The 25,542-nt window shown below is 53.6% G+C and overlaps 1 protein-coding gene across 5 annotated transcripts in view; it reads right to left on the reverse strand.

Annotated features, from left to right (window-relative positions):
• Positions 1–84: 84 nt before the first annotated feature.
• The window catches only part of RERE (arginine-glutamic acid dipeptide repeats), a 443,179-nt gene continuing 417,721 nt past the window's right edge, over positions 85–25,542 (reverse strand). For 4 of the 5 annotated variants that reach the window (XM_032863320.1, XM_032863323.1, XM_032863321.1 and 1 more), the window contains 11 exons: positions 10,152–10,314; positions 9,104–9,196; positions 8,504–8,703; positions 7,166–7,327; positions 6,595–6,708; positions 4,986–6,316; positions 4,655–4,877; positions 3,632–4,355; positions 1,731–1,877; positions 1,012–1,192; positions 85–668 (listed from right to left, as the gene is read on the reverse strand). In XM_032863320.1, the coding sequence (XP_032719211.1) occupies positions 635–668; positions 1,012–1,192; positions 1,731–1,877; positions 3,632–4,355; positions 4,655–4,877; positions 4,986–6,316; positions 6,595–6,708; positions 7,166–7,327; positions 8,504–8,703; positions 9,104–9,196; positions 10,152–10,314 (3,372 nt within the window). In that variant the 3' untranslated portion in view covers positions 85–634. The remainder of the gene's footprint in view (positions 669–1,011; positions 1,193–1,730; positions 1,878–3,631; positions 4,356–4,654; positions 4,878–4,985; positions 6,317–6,594; positions 6,709–7,165; positions 7,328–8,503; positions 8,704–9,103; positions 9,197–10,151; positions 10,315–25,542) is intronic. The other variant, XM_032863322.1, reaches the window with a different exon arrangement.

Below are 25,542 nucleotides of genomic sequence, written 5' to 3' on the forward strand. Positions count from 1 at the left end.
TATTCTGTCAATAGCTGGTAGGAATTCACAATTAGTGACATGGCTGGAAAAAATAGATCAGAATAGTTTGTGGAAGAAAAAAAATGCCATTCTAAAATTATTTATTTACAGACATAAAAAGCCATGCTGCAGAACTTTCTCAAATTATGAAGATCTCCTACAATGTATTAAAATAAAAGTTTTTTTTAAAAATTATAGCTCTTGGATTCCAAACTCATATGCCACCTATCTGCAAACCTCGCGGGTTCTGGAACACACGTAACCAAGTGTGTCTGCACGCACAGTGAAGGGTGTACTGGATTCTAGCACCTACCAAGAAATCAAGGAAGGAAAAGAAAACTAAAGCCAAACCCCAAGATCGCAGGGAAAGTTTTCTGAATGTTCAGTCCAGTCCAGGACTCACTAAGTTTCTGGGGGACCGTCATGCAGGGAGACCCAAACCAGTCTCAAGGAATCCGCTCTACAAACAAACACTATTATGCTGATAACATTTTTAGTTGTGGGGTTTTTAAATATATAAAGAAATCTTTAGAAGATATTCTTTTTGCTTTTGTAGCTCATATTGTATGTAAAAAGTCCTGTTTCTCCCCCCAAGAATTGGGGTTTCCACAGCCAGCGCTAACAAATAAATAACTTATAACTGCTTGTCACCTTCTTTCTTCAGTCGACTAGAAAACAAACAGAAAGAGAAAATATTCAGCACCAGGCCCGGGCAGGTGGGTTAGGCATGCATGATGACCCTCCTCTGCCCCTCCCTCCCATCAAGATGGCCCTGTCAGAGTCCCCAGAGGCCAGAGGCCAGAGGCCTGGGCCGGCAGAGCCACTGGGAGGGGGTCTGGCACTTGCTGATATGGGAGGAGCACTGTGGACACCGCCAGGAGGGGCGATCGTTAGGCTGGGTCAGCGGCCCCCTGGTGGAGTACGTGGGAGCCCCCAGGTGGGGTATGGGGGAGCCTGGGCTCAGACGGAGAGCACCCCCAACCCCGCCACACTGGCCCCTCCCCACCTCACCTGTAATAGTCCTCCTGACTTGGTAGGTGGCCACCATGCATGTGGGGGTGTCCGTGCAGCCACTGCTGCTCCATGGCCAGTCTCTGTAGCTCTGCTGACTGGGCGTGCATGGCCTGCAGCTGGTGGGCTGCAGACATGGGGGGTGGGATGGCCCCAGGCAGGTCTCGGGGGTAGGGGGTACCTGCCAAACATAGAAGAGTCTTCGATCCAGAAAGGCCAGGGAAGTGGCCAGGGAGTGAGGGGGCTGACAAGGCTGTCAAGTCAGGAGCCAGGCTCCTGAGAGGAGGAGCGAGGGACCTGTGCAGCAGAGCCCCCCCCACCCTCGACCCGAGAGAGAGAGAGAGAGAGAGAGAGAGAGAGAGGGGCGCCCCCAAAGTGCTCCCCTTGGGATCCCCGACCCTGGGGGCGGAGGGGAGGGGAAGACAATATACACCCCCCTCAAGGTTTCAGGACTCCGCCTCTTACTGCTTCAGGAGCCCCACCCTGAGCCCTCAGCTGGGCTCCAGCCCCTCGGTCCCTCCTTCACATCACACTGTCCTTGTCCTGGCTCCAGGGATGCCCTTACACTGCTCCGCCCCAGCTCTCTGAGGGCAGAGGTCTGTGTGCCCAGCTCCCAGGAGGTGATGTGTTGAATATGTGGACGAATGACTGACCGAAGGGGACATCAGACACCAACCCAGCTCTCTCACTGCCCCCTCATCCCCCAGGCATGTTCTTACCAAAAACTGGATGACGAAGCATCTCGTGCTCATGGGGGGGCTGTCCAAGCAGAGGGTTGGGGAGAGTGCCAGGGGGGTAGGGAAAGCGAGCCAGGTGAGGACCAGCGGTCAGGGGGTCAACCAGTGGGTGCACTGGGCCTGCTGAGCCTGGAAGAGGGGCAGAGGTCCAGATTACAGGCGGAGCAGGGCTCTGGGGCTCCCTCCCTGTCCACTCCCCCTCGGCCGTAATTACCAGTGACCGCCTCAACCACGGCCGGCTCCTGGCCACCAGGGCCACCAAGTCCTGACCCAAAGTGGCTGCCCCCTCCCCAACCTGCAGCAAAGTTCCAGAACGTGACACCGAGGTAAACTGGCACACGGTACTCTCTGCTCCTTCCCGAGCACCCCTACAGGCAGTCTCCCCCACGCTGTTTTGTTGAGGACTGTGCTCATCAGAGCCCACCCGGCCGAACACCTGAGGCCTGCCATGCACCCACACGGGACCCGGGGTCACTCTAGACATGCTACAGCCAGCGTGTCTCACCCCAGCTGTCGGCTGGACTGGCAACACTGCCCAGAGCCTCCTCCCTGGCCCTTCACCCACAGAACCCACAGGGGTCAGCGGAGTGGGAGTGGCCAGATGCCCTGTGCTGCGAGCAGGGAGGCGGCTCACTAAGTCCCACTCTCTCCTCCCAGGCCCGGGGCCCCTTCGCCCCGTCAAGCCTGCTCCACAGTTACCTTCCTGACCAGGCTTTCTCATGGCTTTCTCACTGCAGCCTTGCTCCCAGCTCCCGTCCCCTCCCCCAGTTAGTTGTCCTCCCGAACCCTGACTGCTCTCCACATCCCGAGATGTGCTGGCTGACTGCCTGTGGGTTGCGACGTTAAAATGCACAGGCTTGTTGTCAGCATCTAAAACTGTGCCGGACGTACCCCAGGTGCTCTGTGACTGTCTGTCAAGCAGATGAATGTCGTATGGACGGATGACTGCCTATTCTCAAACAGCTGGTTGAGACACACCCACTGGTGACACCAGGGCTCAGACAGCCCATGCGGGGTGGCCTCAAGGCTCCAGGTGTCAGGACTGTGGAGTGAAAGTGACAGCTCCCGTGCTTCTCCAGAACCATCTGCCTGAACAGAGTCCAGGCTCTGGAAGTGGGGCTGGGTACGCAGAGAGTCAGGGGCCGCCCTAGCAGTCACCCTCCTCCCCAGCACGGGGGCAGGTCTGCCCACTTGGAAGTCCTGCATGTGGGCTATGCCCTGCGGACGCCATGGCAGGTCTTGGGCGCACGGTGCAGGCCCAGCTCCTCCCGCCCCATCCAGAGGGTCTGCGCCGCTGGAGACGGAGCAGGGACTCCGGCTGTGCCGGTCTCTGCCTTCGGCCCAGCTGGCCAGTTGACAGACCTTTGGGAGCGCATTCCCAGAGGGGAGAGCACTGGGTGGCCCTCACCAGACGAGCTAGAAGCCCAGGCCCTGTACCCCAAGAGGGAACAGGAGGACTGTTCCTTTAAGTTCTCACTGAGAGATACCCCAGGGCCTCCACCTAAGCTCCAACGCCCTGCCCCGCTCCTCAGGCCCCAGCTCCTGCCTCTATCGGGACTCAGTGAGCACAGGTCGCTTCCCATTCTCCCTGGCGCTGGAGGCCCAGGGCCAAGAACCCGAGCTTCCTCCAGGAGACTGCGAGCAGAGGGCCCCAGGGTGACTCAGCGTTCTGGAGAACCGAGGGGCTGGGCGGAGACAAAGGCTCCGGTGAGGGAGGCGGCGAAAGGACCCCAGACCGAGGCCGACCGCCCTCCGCTCCGGCAGGAAGGAAGGATTCCTTTCGGAAAGAAGTGCCTCTGCGTGCGGACAGCGGCTCCATCTCTGGCCTGCACCCTGTCAAGCCAGAACTCAAGCCACAGCGCCCTCCCAGCCCAGCCCCGCACCTTGGTGGAGGGGGTCCTGCTGGTGGAGGTGGAGGTGCGAGTGGATGTGGGAGTGCTGGTGGTGGTGCGGAGTCACGTTGAACATCTGCAGGCGGGCCAGAGGGTCGCTGGTCAGCGACGCCATGCGCTCGGCGTGGATCCGCTCGGCCGCCAGTCTATCAGGGTAGCTCATCTCGGGCCGCAGCTGGGGGCCCGCCAGGGCCAGTCTCTCCCTCTCCAGGGGGTTCAGGCCCGGGTGGAAAGAAGCGAAAGGGTGGGGGCCCGCCGTGGGGGGGATGGTGAGGGCGCTGTGCCGGGCGAAGTGCTCCATGGGGTTGGTGGCTGGGTGCAAGGGGTCCAGCTCCGGGGGCTTCACCTCGAAGCCTGGCTTCATCCTCTCCCGCAGCTCCCGCTCCCGGATCTCCCGCTCCCGGATCTCCCGCTCCCGGAGCTCCCGCTCCCGGATGGTGGGGTCCACATTGTAGAGGCCGGGCATGTGGTAGGCCAGCAGAGGGTCAGTGGGGTTGAGGGGCATGTAGAAGGGGTGGTTGCGGTTGGTGGGTGACATGACGTGGGGCCGAGCGTACTCGCTCAGAGTCCGAAGGGCAGGCGTGTCGGGCCCGATGTACGGAGGCACCGCGGCAATGGTGGTTGGTGGTGGCTCGAAGGATGGCCGCAGGTGGCCAGAACCACTGAGCTGGGGGTCGCTGAGGCGGCCTTCATGGGCCGAGCTGGACGCCTTCTGCTGAAGGAAGGGAAGGTTGTGAGGGGCAGGCACTCACTCTGCAGAGCCAAGCCCGGCCTTGCTGCTATCCCACACCCGCCAGCCAAGGTGGTCCGTCGGCCCCAACAAGAGCAAGCCCCGGCCACAGCCAGGGATAGGCATGGGCCGCGAGGACACGGTCCAGCCCCTGCTGAATGGTCTACTTTGTGCCTGCAGCTTCCCTCGTGCCCTGGATGAGGCTGGGCTGTGCACAGCAGAAAGTGGGCCGCAGAGCAGAGCTGGGGAGGGAACCCCCGTGGCCTGGTGGATCCCCAACTCACGGCTGATCTCTCTGCCTCCCGCTCCCGCTCTCGTTCCCGCTCGCGCTCTTTCTCCTTCTCCTTCTCGCGCTCCCGCTCCTCTCGTGCTTTCTGCTCAGCCTCCCGTTTGGCCTTTTCGATGGCCTCCTCCCTCTTCTTGGCCAGTTTGGATCCCACCAGAGGCATGAAATACAGGTCTGTCCGAGCACACGAGTTGTAACCACGGTCCAGATGTTTGTAGAACCTAAAGAAGGCCACATCTCTCGCTGGGGCCCTGCCAAGGCCTCCGCCTGCCCCAGCTGCCCATCCTGTCCCTGCCCTGACTGTGCCCGCATTCCTGGGAAGCCAGTACCTGGCTGACTGGCTGGCATGGCTGGGGGTGTCCACCACAGTGGGCTCGGGGGACGGGCTCCTAGGCGGGGGCGGTGGGCTCTCGGGCTCCTCAGCATCATCTAGAGCCTCTTCCTTGATCTGGACGGTGGGGAGTGGGCAGGCTGCCCCGCCGGGGCCGCTGCCTCCCGAAGACACAGCAGCAGAGCAGGGCGGCTGGGCCGAGGGGCCAGGTCCCGCAGGAGGGGTGGAGGTGGAGGAACAGGTGGGAGGGGTGATGGAAGGAGGTCCCCCGGGGACAAAGGGGTGCTGAGCAAATGGGGGCTGGGGGGGCACCTGGTGGAGGCCCGCTGGGGGGTGAGTGGCAGCAGCAGGAGGCAGGCTCTGGCTCTGGGTCAGCACCGGGGGCTGTGCAGGGGAGGAGGGCAGGGGCTGGCTCTGAGGCATGAGCTGCAGGGGAGGGGGATGGGCTGAGGGGGGATGGTGCGTGGACAGGGAGCTCAGAGGCTTCAGTGCTGGAGGGGGTGGGAGGTTGGCATTCATGGAGAAGGGCGAGGGCCCTGAGAGGTGAGGTGGGTGCTTGTGGGCTTGGGGGGCCGGCAGCTGGGGGATGGGCGTGGTGGGTGGGGGCTTGATGTGGGGCATGGCCAAGGGGGCTGGTGGCAGGGGTTGCTCCCGTGGGGGCTGCTGGGGCTGCAGGGCTGACTGCGAGGCCGTGGGCTGCAGGGAGGCATGAGGAAGAGCAGATGCTTGAGAGGCCTGGGGAGGGAGGCCAAAGGGCTGAGGGGGGCCTGGGTGCTGCAGCAGGGGCCCGGCCTGGAGGCTGTGAGGGCCACCTGGGCCCTGACTATGTAGCGGGGGCTGGCTGTGAGGTGGGGCAGAGGTCTGGCCAGCCGTCACGGTCAGAGGCTGGAGCGGGGGGTGTGGTGAGGGCAGCCGCTGTGGGTGTAGGGCAGGCGCCTGCTGGATGTGAGCATGGGGAGCAGAAGCCACGGGAGCCTGCGGCTGGCTAGGGGGCTGGGAGGCTGAGGGTGAGCCCTGGGGAGGGCCCGCAGTGGCAGCGGGCGTGGGCCCCGGTGTGGGGAGCTGGGAGGCTCCGGGTGGGACAGTGGAGGGAGCTGGAGGGGCCGCGCTGGGGGCCCCCTGCAAGGCTGGGGGCTGGGCCTGCAGCATCTGCTGCTGGGCTGAGGAGTCCGAGTCGCTCTCGTTGTCCTGGGGGCTGGGGATGCTGGGGGACGTGCTGCGATTGTCCTGGTCGATGTCTTTGGGGTCACTGCTGCCCTCATCGTTGACACTGCGGCTGTCCGAACTCTCTCCCTCGCCTTCCGATGGCGAGTTGGGCCGGCTGATCTCCTAGGGCCAGAGATGGCAGAGATGGAGCTAGGACGGCGACGGCCCGCACTGCGCTGCATTGCTAGTGCCTGGCACACAACCTAGGTCTGTGCACACAAGGTGGCAAGCCTGGCCCCAGGGACCACAGGTACCCTCTGACCCGGCAAGTCTCGGAAACCACTCTAGGTCTCTCCCTAGGAGACGGGGCACTGCTAGGCCCCAGGGAGATCTGGGATCGAGGCCTCTCAAGGGGTGTTAGCTGCCAGCTACAGTCACAGTGGCTCAGCTGCGCATCTCACCTGGGTTTTCGTCTTCTTGGAGCTGGTCCTGTCGGCCTCCTCCGTATCAGAGGCCACCTTCTCCCGCTGGCGCTTGGTGCTCTTAAGGGGTGATGAGGCTTCCTCCTTCACCTTCTGCAGTGGGAAAGCCCAAGAGGAGCATCAGGACAAGGGAGGATGTCCCATCAGCCCCAAGGGGTAAATGATGATGGTTTGCTGACACCTTGCTCTGGAAGGGACTAGTTGAGGTCAGGAAAAACAAGTATCTGGGGGTGGAAATAACTTGGCTTTAGGGGGAAGGGGCCTTTCCAATCTCACCTTAGCCTTTGCCCCTGAGGCCTTGGGAAACTCAAGGCAGAGATAGTCCTCAAAGGTCAGTGCTGGGACCTGCACTGGACCCCGTTTCTCCAGACCCTAGACCCCAGGCCGCAATCTGCAGCCCTAGTCTAGGGCAATGCTGATGCCCAGGGAGGTTCCAGGAACGACCTGCAGCCCCAATCTGAGGGATTTGAACATCAACTCCAGCAACCTGGGCTTTATTGAGAGGGCAGGGTCGAGCAGGCCCCACTGCCCTGGGGGATGGGCACCTCACCTTGGCTGACTTCTTCACGGTCTCTGCTTTGCTATCATTGCTGGAGGTGCTGGCAGCACTGGGTGAGTTCCGGCCACTGGAGCGGATGTCTTCATTGATGGGTGAGGCGCGACCATCCGGGCTGGCTGGCTGCTTCTTCCGACCACTGCGCAGTGTAGACATCTGCCCACCCAAATCGGAGGCTGGTGAGACTAGAGCCCACCGCACACACAGGATCCCCAGGAGCCGATCCTGCCACCGGCATGATGGCAGATACCAGGCTCTGGCAAGCAATAGGCGCCTCTGGCTGTCCCTCCCTGTGTGGGGGTCAATGCGGAACTAAGGGAGGAGGGGCTGAATGGGCGGGTTCACATGGCAAAGACAGCAATTCCTAAACCCAAAGCACTCATCTCTGGAGATGGTCCTGGCTGTGGGGTAGAAACAAGCTAGATTTTCTAAGGGGGCAGACGTCCGCGAGGGCCTCTGCCAAGTTCTCCAGAATGATCACATACTCTGCTTCACATCACCTCGCTGTTCATTCCACAGAACTGCCCACTTCCTCACCCAAACCAAACCAAACCCCTGCTGATTTTGTCTGACAGTATGACCCAAAGGGAGAAGGTGTCAAATAATGTAGCTCAGCTCCTAAAATCACCAAACAGTCGAGCACGTTTCTGCAAAGCCATGGCACGCACAAGAGACGGGGGGACAATGATTCACATCAGTCCATCTGCCAGGTGGCCTGGGCACCAGCAGCCTTGACAAGATGGCAGGGTCAGAGGAAGGTGGACGATGCCACCTACATGCCTACAAGAGTCACTGGGGAGGCCAGCAACAGGGAAGACCCTTGGGCATCCCCAACTCCCAAGCTGGGAAAACCCTTGTTCCCAAAGGTCCCCACAGCCACATTTCTAACCTGGAAAACAGAATCTCTATACAAGTGAGAAGAAAAATGTGCCAGAAGTTTTGAAAACTGAATCAAATATTGGGGGGGAAGAAAAAAGAGCAAGCTCCTGCAAGTTTTAAGTAGAAGAGAGATGCCACACGACAGGTGGTGGGCCCAGGGGCCAGAGGAAAGTTGGGGGACTCGGAGAGCCTGCACTGAACCAGACACTGACACCTAAGAGTTCTCTGTAAAAATAAGCTCAGGACGTGCACCCCACTGACAATGCGAGGGAGGGAGAGAGCAGAGGCTCTTTCCAGACCCAAAGACAAAACTAATAATACCTTTGAGCCAAGCATTTCTTTAAGGAGGATGGTTCTCTACCTGAAACCAATCGCTTCCCAGCCTCCTGGGAGGCACAAGCCCCAGCATCCTAGTAACCTGAAGTGGCCGGGTCACCTGCCCTGGGGACTCACCGAGCCACGACTGCGCCGCGTCCTCATGCTATGCTTCCCACTGAGCCCATCCTCTTCCTCTTTGACAGGTTTGAACATGAATGGGGGAGGGTCCACGGGCTTCTCAATGGGCGGGAGCTCGCCGTATTTCTTGAAGTGGATGCGGCAGTCTGTACACAAGAGGATGTTCTCCCGGCCCCCGTGGTGCCAGTCTTTGGAGGCTGCAGCAGGGCGGAGGGGTGCAGGTGAGGGCCCTTCCGTGGGCTCAGGCAGACGCCGTCACTTGCTTGGCTGCTGCTTGCTCTCTCCCAAGGTGGGAGAGGAGTTCAGGAATATCCATTCCCTGCCAATTCTCATGGTGCCCAAGAGGAGCTAGAAGCAGGCTTCCCAGAAACACAGGTACCCCCACCCCGACCACACTGACTATAAACGGGGGAGGGACAAAAGCTAGAGATTTCTGCTTTCTCAGGTAACCCTGAAGCACAATGCAAACGTCAAGCCAATGACACTCTGGCAGGTCTTTAACTAGATTCATGAAATGTTCAGAACCTGAATGTGCCTAAGCCTGGCCTGTCTCAGTGAGTGCTCCCAACGCTCCCCGCTCCCCCGATCCCCACTTACTGGTGGTAAAGCAGTGGCGGCAGGCGTACCCCTTCAATTCCTGCTCGCTGTCCTCACTGTCAAAGTCATCCTCGCTGGCTGAACTCAGGTCCACTGGGCATGGCAGGAACATAACAGGGGTGGGGGAGACACCATCATGCTTGGCCAAGACCAGGACCACCTGTGACCTGTGGCTGCCCCAGGCTCCGAGCCACCAGTCAGAGCGGCATGGAAGGCTGAGGTGGGGCAGTGTTCACGAAGGGCCACTCTGAATTCCTCAGGGCCAGTGAACAGAACGAAGAACTCATATGAAGGGCGGTACCCAAGGGTCTGCCCTACCCTGTATTTGGAGACTGATGTCACACCTGAATCCTGATGTGGCAAACACTGATGCCCACAATTGGGAATGGGGGCAGCGAAGCATAACCATACGAATCCCCTGACACTTCCAGGCATCCTGAGGAGCTCCCTCCTCACTGAGTCCTACACCTCCCCCACCAACCCCAGACCAATGGATCATTTCTTGTTTGCATGCGCAACATAAGCAACCCGCAGGCTGAGTGCTCTGGGCCAGGACAGAACCATAAGGCCCACTGCTGTTTGCTAACTCTTAAGAGTTAGGAAGGTATCATACTACACTGCACATCATACTGGGACCAAGAGGAGGGTCTTGATAAAGCAGGAGGAAAAAGAAGGAAATGTTAATCTGATCTTATTCCTAACACAACACCAACAGAACTCAAACGGTACCTCTTCCACTAAGTGGACAACCTCTGAAGTTACTGAAAACACCCCAAGACAGGGTCAAGCCTTACATTTTCATAAAAAATTAAAATGATGTTGAGATTATTTTAAAAATATAAATGCATGAATAATTTCTAAAACTCTCCTACCAAATCCCCAAGTCAGCGCCCACCCGGCGCAGGCTCTGCGATGTCCCTCACACTATGCTGCACAGCGGGCAGCACACACTATGTCCCCAGCCTGTACCGTGACAATGGTGCCTGTGCGGGCGGGCCCAGAGAGGGGGCAAGGCGCTGTGGCTGCGTGGGTGAAGTCCCTCACTTACGGAACTCGCTGGAGGGGGGTCTGGAGGGCGTGCTGACAGGTGTGGACGCGGTGCGGGTCTTGATCCTCCTGAACACGGCCTGCCTGCGGTGCCTCCGATGGGCCCTGGAGCTGGCTGCTTCAGGGGTTTTCTTCCAGTAGTAATAGAAGGTGATTAGCTCCCCCTGCAGGAGAGAAGCCTGGCTGTGACCCAAGGGTTCAGAGGGGCTTTACTTCTCCAGGTCACCCAGTCTGCCCGCCCTCTGCCACCAGGAGCAGGAGCTGGTTCCTAATAGCTGTGCTGGAGATGAGGACAAAGGACAGTCGTGAGAGGAACAGGGCTTGCTCGAGACACACCTGTGAGCTGCCCACTAACTGACAAAATGGGATGTTCCCCTCAGCCCAGCAGAGCAGTATTTCTAGATCTCAAGAACATTCGTTCATTCAACAAGTACCTGCTGAACGCCTACCATGTGCCAGATGCCATGGAGGAAAACCAATGAACAATCGAAAAAAAGGAAAATCCTTGCCTTCCAGCAGAGTGTGTGTACAGATGTTTTCTTCACAGCACTCCACTGAAATCACACAGGTATGACGAGGAAATCCCTGGCCAGTTAGGTTATTCCAGAAATAAGGAAACAACTGAGATGGCGGCGAGCTGGGGTTAGGAAAAACAGAGACCCCAGATCCAGGAAAACTGCTCCACAGCCTCTACCCCAATCTGAGTGCGCCCATCAGGACAAGCTAACACAGCATCCTGAAGGTGAAGACTGAGGCCTGACAACGGAAGGCCCTGAGGGACAGACACAGTGGTGCTGATGCAGAGGGGCAGTGCTGTACGTCACAAGGCCAGCCTTTAGGGCAGAAGGAGCTATTTTTTCCATGGCCCAGCAGAAAGGAAGGCAAGAAAGGAAGAAAGGAAGGAGGGAAGGAAGGAAGATAGAAAGAAAGGAAAGAAAGAAAGAAAGAAAGAAAGATAGATAGAAAGAAAGGAAAGAAAGAAAGAAAGAAAGAAAGAAAGGAGGGAGGGAGGGAGGGAGGGAGGGAGGGAAGAAAGAAAGATAGATAGATAGCAAGGGGGTATGAGCCCAAATGCAACTTTGAGACCCAGCCCCTCCTCCAGCTCTGCGCTCAGTGGGGAGTCTGTCTGAAATTCTCTCCCTCTGCCACTGTCCTCCATGCATGCACGTGTGTGCTCTCTCTTTAAAACAAATAAATAAACCCTTATAAGAAAGGGGCTTTTTTGCTCCCCCCACCCCCAGGAGCTCAGCAGGCACACCACACACACCCACAGGTGAATGGCAGGTTCCACTAACCCCGGTCAACACAACATCAACTGCTTAAAACAAGATCCCAAGATAAAGTATCTTTACCTGGAATTAAAAAAGACAAAAAGGGGCGCCTGGGTGGCTCCGTGGGTTAAGCCTCTGCCTTCGGCTCAGGTCATGATCTTAGGGTCCTGGGATCGAGCCCCACATCGGGCTCTCTGCTCTGCAGGGAGCCTGCTTCCCCTCCCCCCGCCCCTGCCTGCTTGCCTCTCTGCCTACTTGTGATATCTCTCTCTCTCTCTCTGTGTCAAATAAATAAATAAATAAATCTTTAAAAATAAATAAATAAATAAATAAGACCAAAAAACCCCACTTAAAATAGCAGAAGTGTGTAGTTCACATTGATTTTCTCTAACTGAATCAATCTTGTGGACAATCAATTAGCGTGGCTGACTACTGTATCCTGGGAAGCCACCCTGTGGGAAACTCGCACCCCAAGGTGGGAGCCAGGTGGCCAGAGCACCACACCACCTCACAGAAGGGAAGGCTCAGTGCCCTGTGAAGGGAGGAGCCAAGAGAGAGACACGAAGATTCTGTTCTCCGGTAACCTGAGATCTGGCTGGAAAGACCAGTGCCAGTGAGACGGCGGTGGACAAATAGCACAGACACCATGTGACAGACGCTGGTGATGGCTAGAGCCTCTGGTCATGTGAGGTTTCACTAAAACACCCCCCAGAAAGCAACGGCCTTAGAATGATGAGAAGTGAGTTTGTAGAGAAGTAGACAGATTTTAAGTGGGTAAATGGCTTTTGCAAAGCAGGTAGTACATGCGTGTTGAATGTTCACTGCTCGTAGTCGGAGTCTATGCCTGCGCATTTTCTAAGAAGTGGGACCACAGCTGTCGTCAGATCCTTAAAGGAGCCTGTGATCCCAGAGAAGCTTCCAACTGGCTTCCACAAGCCTACACACAGCCTGTATCTCTTGGAGCCGTGGGTATGTTTCAGTCTTTCCAAGGGCCACTTAAAAGAATGCTAGTGACTGCCAATATTGAACAGATGAAGTGTGACCCCAGGCCAAGGAGGCCAAGAGCCGGCCACCAAAGAAGAGCCTGCAAACTCACCCCACCCTTTTCAGATCCACGAGACAGAAACTGAGTGATAAGTGAAAATGCAGGAATGCCTGCCCTTGGATTTCTGAGCTGTTTGCCATCACATGCTGTTCTACAAACGCAGGCTACCCTTGTCCCTGTGGTCACTGAAGCACTCTGAGCCCCTAGGTCATGAATTGAGAACCTCCTGGCTCCTGCCTCTTTCTTTCCTATTTTCTGGACTTGGAAAGTCACTAATCTCTACTGATCTTTTGGTGTTCGCTGTCTAGAGGGAACAAATTCCTAAACCTACTAGGGGATTAAGAGACCTGTGCTGATATAAAACTGATCTGACTCTGGTTTTCCTATGAGAAAATACAGAACAGAAGCCAAGAGAAGTCACTGTCAGCCTTCAACACTTTGTCAAAGTGACATGCTTTATCAGTTCAAAAAGACAACCAGTACCGTAAATCATGGTCCGATCCCAAACCTGGAAGGAAGAAAGTGGTACCTCCCACTGTCTCCTCTAGCTGAAGTCATTTTAGGGGCTAGCAGATGAGAGGCCTGGGATGTAGGAGGAAATACGAAGCTACAGGAGACAGAAGGAATAAAAAATGGGAGAGAAAGTGAGGTGGAAGGCGCTACCAGGGTCTCTGCCAAAATCTCAGCGCCAGCGGGTGTCATTGGCACAGCTGCCCACACGTCTCCACGCGGCACTGGGCTGCAGCACAGCACTGCCTCCCGCAGTTACGAGGGACCTGCGTCCCCCTCCCGCCGCCCACAGCCAAAGTGCAGGTGCAACTTCTGACTCCCCTAAAACTAACAGTCTACTGTTTACCAGAAACCTTTCCAATGATATAAGTGGTCAATTAACACACATTGTATATGTTTTATGTATTATTTCTGTATTCTTACAATGCAGTAAACTAAAGACAATGTTACTAAGAAAATCATAAAAAGGAAAAATATATATATATACAATACCGGATGACATAAAATAAATCTGCTTGTAAGTGAGCCTGAGCCATTTAACCTGTGCTGTTTAAGGTCAAAAGTATTTCTATGTCTCAAATAGGAATGTTTGAAAGAGTTTCAAATGGCTTTAAAAGATGGCAGAGCTGGCAGATGAAAATCAAGGAAGCCAGAGTTCATTGAGGCTATGGTACTGGCCCAAAGTGAGGTGCCAGACAGAGAAAGGCTCAGGAAAAAAGCATAGGTTCCCAACCTTAACTTCCACTCCTGCACTGTGTACTCCCAGCCTGTGTGAGAAAATTAGGACATGACAAAGAAACCTAATATTGAAATAAACATCAGCATTTTGTCAACAATTAAGAAATAACCGCTTTTAGGGATGCCTGGGTGCCTCATGTGGTTACGCGTCTGCCTTCAACTCAGGTCATGATCTCGGGTTCCTGGGATTAAGCCCTGAGTTGGGCTCCCTGCTCAGCGGAGAGTCTGCTTCTCCCACCAAACTCATGAACTCTGCATGCTCTCTCTCAAATTAAAAAACAACAACAACAACAAAAACTTTTAAACAAGGAAAAGGAGGGGACACCCAGGTGGCTCAGTTGGTTAAGTGTCTGCCTTTGGCTCAGGTCAGGATCTCAGGGTCCTGGGATCGAGTCCCGCACTGGGCTCCTTGCTCAGCGGGAAGTCTGCTTCTCCCTCTGCCTAGTTATTGCTCCCCTGTCAGTGCTCTCTCACAAAAAAAGAAAATCTTAAAAATAAAACAAAATAAGGAAAAGGAGTCCAGAACAGGTTCTATTAGCGGACTACAAAGGATCAAACGACCAAGCCAGAAGGAGTTCCACTACAGGCCTATAAACTAGTTTGGAAAATGAAAACATAAGTTTCAAATTCAGGAAGATGGGGTAGTGACTAGAACTTTCATACGCTGACGGTGGGACTATAAAATGGTTCAAACACTTTTTAAACTTTGGCAGTTCTTACAAAGCTAAACAAACATCTACCATATGACCCAGCAACTGATCCCACTCCTAGGTGTTTACCCAAAAGAAATAAAAACATATGCTCACACGAAGACCTTCATACAGATGCTCACAGAAACTTTACTCTTCGCAGCCAAAAGCTGGAAACACTCCAACACCCCTCGATGGGAGAAGGGATAAAGGGTCACCGCGTGCCCGCCTGTTAGGTGCTACTTGGTAGTAAAAATTCACCAACTGCTGATCAACCTGGTAATATGGATGAGTCTCAACACATCACACTGGATATAAGCAGCCAGATACAAAGGGGTACACAGACCGTATATGATTCCATTCTAAAAAAGGCAAATCTAAAAAAAAAAAAGAGAGAGAGAGAGAGAGAGAGAGAGAAGGCAAATCTACAATCCCAAAAGCAAACGAGTGGTTGCCTAGTCTGGAGGACGAGGAAGTAGAAAACTACCTGCTAAAGAACAGGAGGAAACCTTTTGCGGAGAAGGCAGCATGCTGTGAATGGAGAGTGGTGCTGTTTGCATGGAGGTACGGTTTTCGAACTCCCTGAACTGTGCCCTCACTGCACTTAACGTGGGTGTATTTTTATGGTATAAACGGTGTGCATAGCAACTACACATCAGTGAAGCGGACTTAAAAAAATCCAGGCCAGGTTTTATGAGCCGCCTCTCAACCACTGTGATGTCTACGAGGGGATTAAACACTGGGATGGAGCGAATCTAGGAGGATTAGAAACAGCAAACTGGCGACTGCATGGGTGGCTAGGTCTTGAGCACAAACAAAAGACCATGTCGGGAAGAGCTTTGGTTCTACAAATAGGGAATGAGGCAGCCAGAGGCCTCACCAGGAACGAAGTCAATTGAACTTTAATCAAACATGCATAGTGTGTGCTGCAGAGACCCGCTGCACATAAATTCAGGGAACAAAAGCTGTTGCAGAAATCAATAGCTTGCTGAAACATTAACACAGGCAATCATTGATCAAAAGGCAGCTCCACAAAGGCAGCCTTGCAAATTAGCTCCCGCCTTTGCTTGCAAGCAAACACAGAGGCAGCAACGTGGACATGAATGGCCGGGCCCTATCGTTTTGTTCCCGGGGCTCTCACCCACCGCACAACAAGGCCTCCCAGCCAGCGCACCTCACATCTCCGTGCTGTAACCGCACGCAGCACGAGCGACTAAACTGGGTTAGTGCCTGGGCAGAAAAGGAAAGGAGAGGGGGCGACGTCCTCTCCAACTGACAGCATTATGGGCTGCAGTGCTTGCCAAGAGAAGCGTTTAAACCCACTGGTCTATATTTAGCAGATTCTCTCTCTCACGCCCGCCCCACCCCCCAGCTCTTCGCCTTTCCTTGGGTGTAAGGGGCAGTGGTGGCTGAAGCCAACGATGGGCTCCTGGGTTTAGGCACCAGCTCCCCACCCTGAGGCAGGATCTCTGCACAGCAGGTCTTCTCCGCAGGCACATCACTCAGGGGTAGAGAACCAGGCCCCAGGAAGCTTCTCTGACCTTCCATCAAAATGAAACATGGGGTGGGGAATGCCAGGCCCGGAAGGAGGATGGAGCTAAAGGCCTCAGCGCTGTGCTTGGCGCTGGGCTCTATCTGGGTGGGTGGGGGCTGGGACGAGAGTCGGTTGACAAAAGGCTCCGGGCACCAGCAGACAGCTCAATCGCAGCCACTCCCGTAATCCAGAAGCTTCCAGGGCTCAGCCACTTGGAATGAGGAGGAGGATCGGTTCCTTCTCTGCAGTCACCACTGTACCTCCGGGCTTCCTCACGTCAGCCTGTGTGACTCCACCGAGTTCTCGCCACATAAAACACCTGGGCAATGTCCTCCGTGCCCTCCCTCCCCACCATCTGAACGGAAGCAACTGCGGGGGTGGGCTCAGGCTGTTCCCCACTTACCAGTAGCCTCCTGGTATAAACTCACTTCAGGTAAGTTCTGCTGGCAAGGCTGCGCCCAGCTCTGCTTCACCCTGGGTGAACCACAGACTGGCGACGCGTGAGGGAGCAGGGCTAGCAAGCATCCCACTGTACGTGTGTGCGCAAGAGCAGAAGCGGCGTGGGGGACTACAGGTGGCAGCTGGCAGCCTGCCGCAGGAGACAGCCTGACCAGGTCTCCCTCCCGTCTTACTAACAGGTCAATCTACCTGCAGCCACTCGCTGAGTTAAAACAATGTCCACAAACGTGACTGTTATTTCATGTCCCACAGGCACCGCACTGCAAAGGGAGGGGAGCCTGTAACCCGTCCTGCCTGATAAACACACACACACACCAACACACACACATAATATTTTTAAAGTAAGATAAGCTACGTGTCTTGGGACCCTGGGGAGAGGAAGGCGCAGAGGCACGAGCCGCGCAGGTGAGCAGTGAGCGAGCAGGCATGGGAAGGCAAGTGTCAAGGGCTTGCCTGGTGAGCAGGGCGAGCACCGCAGCAAGTTCCCCACCCCACCCCAAGGCTCTCTTACACCTCAGCCCGCCATCACCTCCAGAAAGGAGCTCTCTGGGAGGCTGATATGGAGGCAGGAAAAGGTAGTCAATTATTTTTGTCCCACGTGAGAAACGTAAAGGTACACCTAGGACTAAGTCCCAATTTTTGTGATGATAACACATTACTGCCACAACCACACAAAAAAGGCATGGCATCCAGGGGTGGGGAAGGTGGTGCGGGGGGTGGGGGGTATGAGGCAGAGGATGAAGTCTAGTGACCCCAGCATGCAGACCATGGGATACCTGCAGCCTGCCCTCTACTGTTAGGCTAAGGAAGACCTCAGTCTTTCGGCAATAACTCTCTCACACACTCCTCTCAACTCAGTGGACACAGTCATGCTCTGTTACCTTCCATTCTCACAGTGGTTCTGTGACCAGCAGAAAAAATGGAGAACTGGTGACTTCACAGTTATGTCAAGGAAGGCCTCGAGAAACCAGTCCTTGGTCTGTGCGTGGAGGAGCAGGGAGGGAAGGAGGCAGGAAGGACTCTGATCTGGGTCCCTGCACACACTGAAGGTCCGCAGTAGAGGCCACCCACAAATGCTTCCTCCACTGGGGAGGGGAGCTGTCGCTCACTTCCTCTTCTGCACCAAACCTTCAACAGGCGTCCTCAGAGAAAGGCAGAGGGGTAGAGTGGGGCGGGGGCGGGGGAGGAGGCCTGGGAAGCTGCACTCGGATAAAGGCAGTAGAAACAGAGCTTCTCTCCAAAGCTACTTCCCAGCTCCTCAAGCCCACGTGTCCCGGCCAGCCAATGTGATGGGACAGGGCCCACCGCGTGGCAGCCCGCCGCGGGGGTTAGAAAGTAAGCATTTAGAAGAAATTACGTGAATTCTTTAAGACCTATTATTATCTGTTCTGATGCCAAATAAGTATTTCACCATGAATATGCAGAGAGTACGTGAACTGTTCTCCTCCCAGTGCCCTATTCTGCGCGCTCAAGTGCAGCCGGCGAGAGTCAGGGCGCCACTGCCCTGCAAAACCTCGGCGGAAGGAGCCCCTTCAGTTTCCACCCGGCCCCTTGGGGGCCCACGTACAAAGGAGTGCGGAATCCCACCACTTGGCTGGCTGGAATGGAGAAATCTAAAGCTTCCTTTTTCTTTTCTTTCTTTCTTTCCTTCCTTCCTTTTTTTTGAAGGTGTGTTTTTCCAGAGAGACGTTCCAGCCAGCAATGAAAAGTTACAGAACAAGGTCCCCAACCCAGCAGGGGCAGGAGGGAGAAGGAAACATGGCACAAAACTGCTTCTCAGACTTCACTCCTCAAGCCGGGGCCCCAGAAGTGGTCAAGGTCCCAGGAGAATGCGGCTCTAGCTCTGGGAGCGGGTCGGGAGAGCCTGCATGGGCCCCATCCCCCAGGAAGCCCTCTAACTGGAGTGCTCTGACCCGGCAGCTGAGCCTGGCCCCCCTGACCTCCATGACCACTCCTGCCTGGGAATTACAGCTGCGTTTCTTGGCAGAAACTACTAACTTGGGGCAGTGAAGCGAGTCAGTCAAATTTCCTGGCAGAGACTCCTATGCAAGTCATTCTTTCCTTTCACTCCCTGAGGATTCAAGGGCTGAAGCTGATGTTCCGAACATGTGAGGCGAGAAGCTGGGCACTGGGCAGAACCACCAGCTATGTTTAGGAACAGCCACCGTTACAGATCTTCTTCCAGCAGGCAACTGGTTGCCTTCCAGCGTCAACTCTGGTAATTAAAGCAGTGCTCTCCTGGGCTCCTTCTTTTGTTAACCAACCGAATCCCCTAATCCCTGAAGGAGCCCGAAACCATCAGCCGCTCTGCTGCTAATCGTTAACAAGCAACTCTGTGGTCTCAGAGAGCATCTGACAGAATGACGACGATCTGCTTGAAGGCACACGGCAGGATCACTGCCTTCTGCGTGCAAGAAGCCGCAAGGGCACCTATCTAGCGTGGCCACAAGGGGAAGCCCGAGGTTGAGGCGGCAGCCCGTTTCTAGGCAAGGCAACCGCCCCACCTCTAGCTCCTCTTCTGGGGAAAGGTAAGGGAAAGGGAGGAAGATGATGACTCGGGAAGTGTGTGAAGTTCTCCTGGGCTTAATAGGGTGTAAGAAGAGGCCACACTAACATGCTCACAGAGATGTTCCAGAACCTGGCACTCCCCAACATCTCTTTAAAAAATCCCAGTTGACAGGCAACTGGGTGGCTCAGTTGGCTGAGCACCCAACTCTTGGTTTCGGCTCAGATCATGATCTCGGGGTCATGAGATCAAGCCCGGGGTCAGGCTCCATACTTGGTGGGGAGCCTGCTTGCAATTCTCTCTCTCCCTCTCCGCTCAACTGACATTCTCTTGCTCTCAAATAAATAAATATTAAAAACAAAATCCTAGTTGAGAGGTTAAATAATTTTTTAAATGATGATTACCACTATTTATACACTGCAGAAGGATGAAAAGAGTTTTGTAGGGGTTTTTGTTTTTTGTTGGCGGTAGGGTTTTTGGGGTTTGGTTTTTTTTTTTTTTTGGTGTGTTTTTTGTTTTGTTTTGTTTTTTGCCAAAATTGTAATGAGATTTCCTAAACTCTATGTTGCTTTCATTGTTGACCTCAGCCACTTGTGGGTTCTATCTCTGGTCCTACACCACCACTCACATATCCAGACTGGAGGACCTAGGCTGGCCTGTCCTCTCCCAGAGAGACATGCTCAAGTCTTCCCAAAGACCAGCTCTGACCTTGTCACTTTCCTCTGCAAATCAATGAAGGCGCCTCAAGTCCAACAAAACAAAGGTCCAGTTGCTCTGCTCTCTCTCCCAGGACTTTCCCTCTGTCCGAAGAAGACCCTGCAACTGCATTCCCCACCTCTCATAGCCCCTGGCTAACGCCAAACACAACGGCCAGTGTGCTGTCCCTCAGTGCTTCCCTTCTGCTTGTGGGCTACAGCCCCGCAAACCCCTCACCACTGTCTCCTCAGTGTCTGGATCGGAGTCCTCACCACCCTGGGTTCAGGTCACCACAGATCCCACGTTCTCCCTGAAGTCTTACTTATCCTCTCCTCTAACCCCTGAGATCATCACAACGTCTGCATGTCTACGGTTTTCTGCACTTGCCTCTTTCCTGGTATACCCAGGCTCCCCTTTGGATCATAACCATGAATGAACCCGTCCAACATCCCCAAGACTGTGTCTACTTCTTTTGAGTACCCCAGAGATCTAAGACAGTATCTTGAATATAATGAGTATTCAGTAAACATTTGATGGAATGAATATTTCTAGAACATTAAAATTCACCTGAAATTAATTCTAAAAAATTAACTTCTGAGAAAAAGGTATCAGACTACTGACTTTGTTCTCAAGTAAGGTCATTAAAAATAACTGCTTCCTGGAGGCACCTGGGTGGCTCAGTCAGTTAAGCATCTGCCTTCGGCCAGTCATGATCCTGGGGTCCTGGGATTGAGTCCCACATCGGGCTCCTGGCTTAGTGGGGAGCCTGCTGCTCCCTCTCCCTCGCTTGTGCGCGTGCTTTCTCTCTCTCTCTGTGAATTAAACGAAATCTTTAAAAAAAAGACAAATAAATAATTGCTTCCTGATCGTACCATTATTTCATAAAAGAAATGACATTTTATCTCTAAAAAAAGTAGAAAGGACAAACAATATCCAAATAAGAAGAGTTCCTTAATTTGGTATTTAGTGTTAAGAAAAATGACTACATTGTTCTTATTTTTGTTTCATTTTCCAGGGACCAGTGTGTGTGGTGCTTGGAAGCAGGGCTCTGAAGATGGGTGTCAGGGGCTGACAGCAGGGGGTGCGGCTGAGGAATCCACTTCCTCTATAGTAGACCTACAAACCAACAATCGCTGCTACTGGGCTGTGACATCTATGATGAGAGCTAAGCACTATAAATAAGTGTCCTCTATAACTTAATATATTCAGTCTTCATAGCTACCCTAGTAGATAAATATTTTCATTATCCTTGCTTTACAATGAGACAATCGAGGCACAGGGAGACAAAGCCACATGTCCAAGCTCACAGAGCTTCAAGCGGTAGCCCCGAGGGTCTGGTTCCAGTCCTATGCTCTTAACCATCCTGCTATGAATTGAGAGGAAGTATATATATACATTTTAAAGCCAGAGGCTCAAATTTGGGTTATCTTTCATCTACAAAGTATCTTAAACCTCTTCCATGGACCTTGAATAGGCAGAGGAGCAAAAAAAAGGGCACTGTGCATCCCTGACAACAATGAGTAGCCAGCCTTCCCACCTCAGGGTGGAGCCAGCCCCCCATGCTGCACCCAAGAATGACAGAGCCGCACCTGGCCAAAGCAGGGGTACCAGGTTCAGAAACACATTTGGTAGACCCAAGGGCACAGTCAGAATTACACACAAGCCTAGACAAATACGTTCTACTTTCCATACCAAGAACAAACTCCAAGGACTATATCGCACAGACCCTGGGAGCCCAATACGTTCTACTTTCCATACCAAAAACAAACTCCAAGGACTATATCGCACAGACCCTGGGAGCCCACAAGCACCCCCTCACAACCTGCTCACCGTACCTCAAGCCATCCAATGGCTTACGCTATGGGCGAAGCCCTCTTGGCCACTTTTGGCTCTAAGCCACATATGCCAAAGAGACATGCCACACAGATGAGCTTCACAGGCCTCCTCACCTGAGAGCCTGACCAGGCAGGGCCCTTTAAGAAATGACTTCTGAACATGCTACAATGTGTCTTTCCCAAGTTACCTCTCCCAGGAAGTATCTATTTTTAAAATCGTAGCTCTGAAGTGGGCTCAAAACCATGGAGATGACTGGAGGGCCATGGGATGGGTCCCCTGCACCTCTTCCTACTACCACTTCTCCAAGGAGCCCCACTAAAAACCTATCGATTGAGCAACATAGAAGTTTCTTCCATTTAACCAAGAATAACCACCACAATAAAAAATGAACAAAAGATCTGGAAATGACTTGTATGAAGACAAAGGTCACAGCCACCACGAAGCAGTCTAGACCAGCCTGCAACAAAGGACCCCTGCCCCGTATGGCGCCTGAACCCACCTGTGGCACAGAAGCCTGGGCAGTCCTGACGGAGCCACGAGAGTGGCTGTCACTTAACTCGGGACCCCGACACGAGGGCCAACTCAAGCAGGGGCCTTTGTCTCTGGTTTTACTGAGCTGTTGAAGACTTATTATCTCAAGTACAATTATGCCAACACCGGGAATCTTGTGTTCTCTGTAGGGGCCCCCCAAACTCCCAAGAATTCATTCACTGAAATCAGTTTTCTTTCCTATAAGCTGAATACTTCGTTATTTCCTGAATTCATTTTATTGGAGTTCAGCAACAGGGCAAGTGGGATTTCACCGCCGTCAGTTCTATTACCACATCACCCTTCTTAATGTTTTCTTGTTCCTGTAACAAAACCACAATTCTACCAGCAAAGGGGGAGAAGAGGAGAGAGGAAAAGAGAAAGCCATAAAACTGTTAAAAGCGCTATTCTCCATCTCGTAAACATTTTTCTATTTATCGGCCTTTCATTATATGTGCAATCTTATTATCCCTGCACAGAATCAAAGTGACACCGTCAGGGTCACCCTATAAAATATACATTGGCAATGTAACATTTAATGACGGGAACAGGACAAAAGATGAAAGATGAGAGAGGGTGGCATGCTGCAGGACGTTTTAAAGGGATCATCAGTTATATCTCTATGCATTTCTCGAGGTGATAATTGAATGACAGGGGCTAGAGGGAAATCCATTTTTGAGCTCAGAACGGACAGTTAGGAGAAAAATGTTTTTGTATTGGGAGCATGTAATGACTGCCAGGAAATGAGAACAGCTACTCCAGCAACATTCTTTTTTCTATTTTATGGTTTTTATGGATGCATAGCAAATTATCAAGTACAATCCATTTCTGCAAGTTGAATTTTAAAATAAAGGACAGGCTTCCTCATCTCAAAGAAAGGAGGGAAAAGGGTATTTAATTTTGTTATCGTATCACATTTGTTTAATAAAAAGAGCAGAAGCAAAGATTACCCTTCAAGCCACACAGACACAATTACAATTCCACACCCTCCTTAGATGCAGACATGAAACATGTCCTCTCTTTTTCCTGAATTTTGAATTCAACTTAAGGCAAAGATCTTAGAAAAATCCAAACAAGCTCGCACACCAAATCTGTGCTCAGGTCTCAACACACGTGGCTATAGCAGTCGTTTCATCGTGGCTTTTAGCTGTAAAGAAATCCAGGAGGGAGGGTGAGGGGGCAGCAGGTGCCTTCACAGAAGCCGTTAAGGGCTGAGTTGGGGGTCTCTGCCCTCCCTTCAAATCATATGCTCAAGTCCTAAGCCCCACACCTCAGACTTTCGGCCCCCAGAACTGTGAAAGAACAAGTATCTACTGCTTAAGGCCCCCGGTCTGGGGGACGCTGTTAGTGCAGCCCTGGGGCACAGATACCAAGCCTAAGGACAGGGCTTCCCCGACAGCCTACAGGAAAGGAGGCGCAGGGGAGGAGATGCCCACCACACAGCTCCGGGCTTTGAGAAGAGCTTACAAAGCTGACTGTGGGGGGCCGGCGGGGGCAGCAGGGTTTGTTTGGGGGGAAGAACAGGTGCCAAAGAGGTGCAGCAGTGTGGGCAAGTGGTCAAGGAAGCGGCCACCGTACGCGCACTCGGGCCCCTCCAGGTGGGGGCTGAGTGTCCCGGCGGATCCGAGCTGCTCTGGGCAGATTTCCACACAGGTCTCTCACAGTGGCTTCACCACGGCCTGGGAGAAGCTGCACACCTCCACTGACACCTCACAGACGCCTTGGATGTCAGACAGCCGGCTCCCTGGAGGAGCTCGGCGCAAAGGAAGAAGACCGGAAGATGGGACAGTCAGGTGTCACAAGAACACAAAGAACTTCCCCAGACTTGTATTTAAACCGCTGAATTCTTCTGGTCCAGTCTCACAGGAAAGAGCCCGGCTCCATCTGGCTTGTGCTACCTCCAGCGTGGTACTCCCCGCCAAGCTCCGACGGGACGGATGGAACATCAAGCAGCCCGTACTTCAGGACCGAGCAAATGTATGAGGCACTCTGACCGCAGCGGCCTGGTGGCGGTCCTGGGGGTCTCCAGGAAGTGGTTCCGGGCGACTCATACCAACATGCACACTGTAGTTTGTTTAGAAAACACACAGGCTGTTGGAGCCCCCAGGGGTCTGGGTTGTAGTTTATGAAAACCACTGCCGATCCCCTCATCACAGCCCATGATATGGGCGCGGAGGGTGCGCTCCTCCCGGCTGGTATCTGGGTCTCGTCAAGGGTTCTTGTCCGAGGCAGCCGTGCCCCTCAGCCCCCGGCCCAGGAGGCCCAGAGGCTGTGTGGTCGGCCCCCCACGTGGGGTGGCGCGAGTGTGCAGCCTATAAGGGTGCACGGATGGTTGCTCTCTGGGGACTCCTTCCTTAACTCAGCTGCTTGGCAAGGCTGCTCCTGCGGTGGCACCCTCACCCCCAAGGGACCTGAGGAAGGCTCTGTTGCCCCTGTGGGGCTGGTTATCCAGAGGAGAGCTGGGAGTGTCCTTGGTCATTTACTACACAGCTTGGAAAAGCTAGATGGATCTGGATCTCTGAAACAAACTATGTGGCAGGGAAGGCACTAGAGCTGGGGCTGACTGCGACAGCTTTCCTCCAGCGCCACAGGGCACAAAATTCTGATCAGCATGCCCTGCGTTTGCATCAAAATCCCAGTAACTCAAAAGAATAAATAAATAAATAAATAAATTAATTAATTCCTGGTAACTCTTGTTCTGGAAACAAACTAATGTTGTCATCATGAACTTCACTCACCCCACTGTATCCACCCCCTTCTCCCCCAGGCCAACATGTGGTATGTATGGCAGGAAGAGGTACGGGGAAGCTCGCCCCAGAGGATACCTTAACCACCCCCGAGTTAACACTGAGTTGGTTGGTTTGAGACATGAGTGTGTTCCTAGCTCGCTGTAGGAAAAGATTTTCCCTGTGTGCCCCATGTGTCCTTAAAAGGTCACCCACAGGGGCACCTGGATGGCTCAATGGGTTAAGCCTCTGCCTTCAGCTCAGGTCATGATCTCAGCGTCCTGGGATCGAACCCTACATCGGGATCTCTGCTAGGCAGGGAGCCTGCTTCCCCCTCTCTCTCTGCCTACTTGTGATCACTCTCTCTCTCTGTCAAATAAATAAATAAAACCTTAAAAAAAAAAGTCACCCACAAACGTCCACCATCTCTAACAAAAAACTACACAAAGGGAGGGACGCTGACAGAAGAGCTCCGCATTCTTAGTACTCAAACCTGAAACCAGAAACAACTCTTAAAAAGTCAACAAACTTTTCATTAATTCAAGAGCTTTAAAAAGCTTGTTTCCAGTTGTAGGAAGCCTCAGAAACTGGCCTTTATCCAGTTCTGCTTTACTTCCCCAAAGAAGCTAAAACCATTTGCAGTGGAGGAGAACACAAAGATAGAGGTTCCTCTGTGGGGTGACTTCAGCTTGGGCCTGTGCCCAAGGCACCCTCCTGTGCTAACAGAGAAGCCCAGGTCCCAGAATTCCCAAAGAGATGTCCCTCAGGGGCCTGGTCCTGAAAAAGCTGTTCTCTGCCATCTGCCAGGACCTTGGAAGGTTCTCCCTCCTACTGTATTTATCCTCAGAAAGGGG

The sequence above is a fragment of the Lontra canadensis genome, unplaced genomic scaffold (assembly GCF_010015895.1).
Source record: "Lontra canadensis isolate GAN:19392208 unplaced genomic scaffold, GSC_riverotter_1.0 scaffold25, whole genome shotgun sequence".
Taxonomy (NCBI): Eukaryota; Metazoa; Chordata; class Mammalia; order Carnivora; family Mustelidae; genus Lontra; species Lontra canadensis.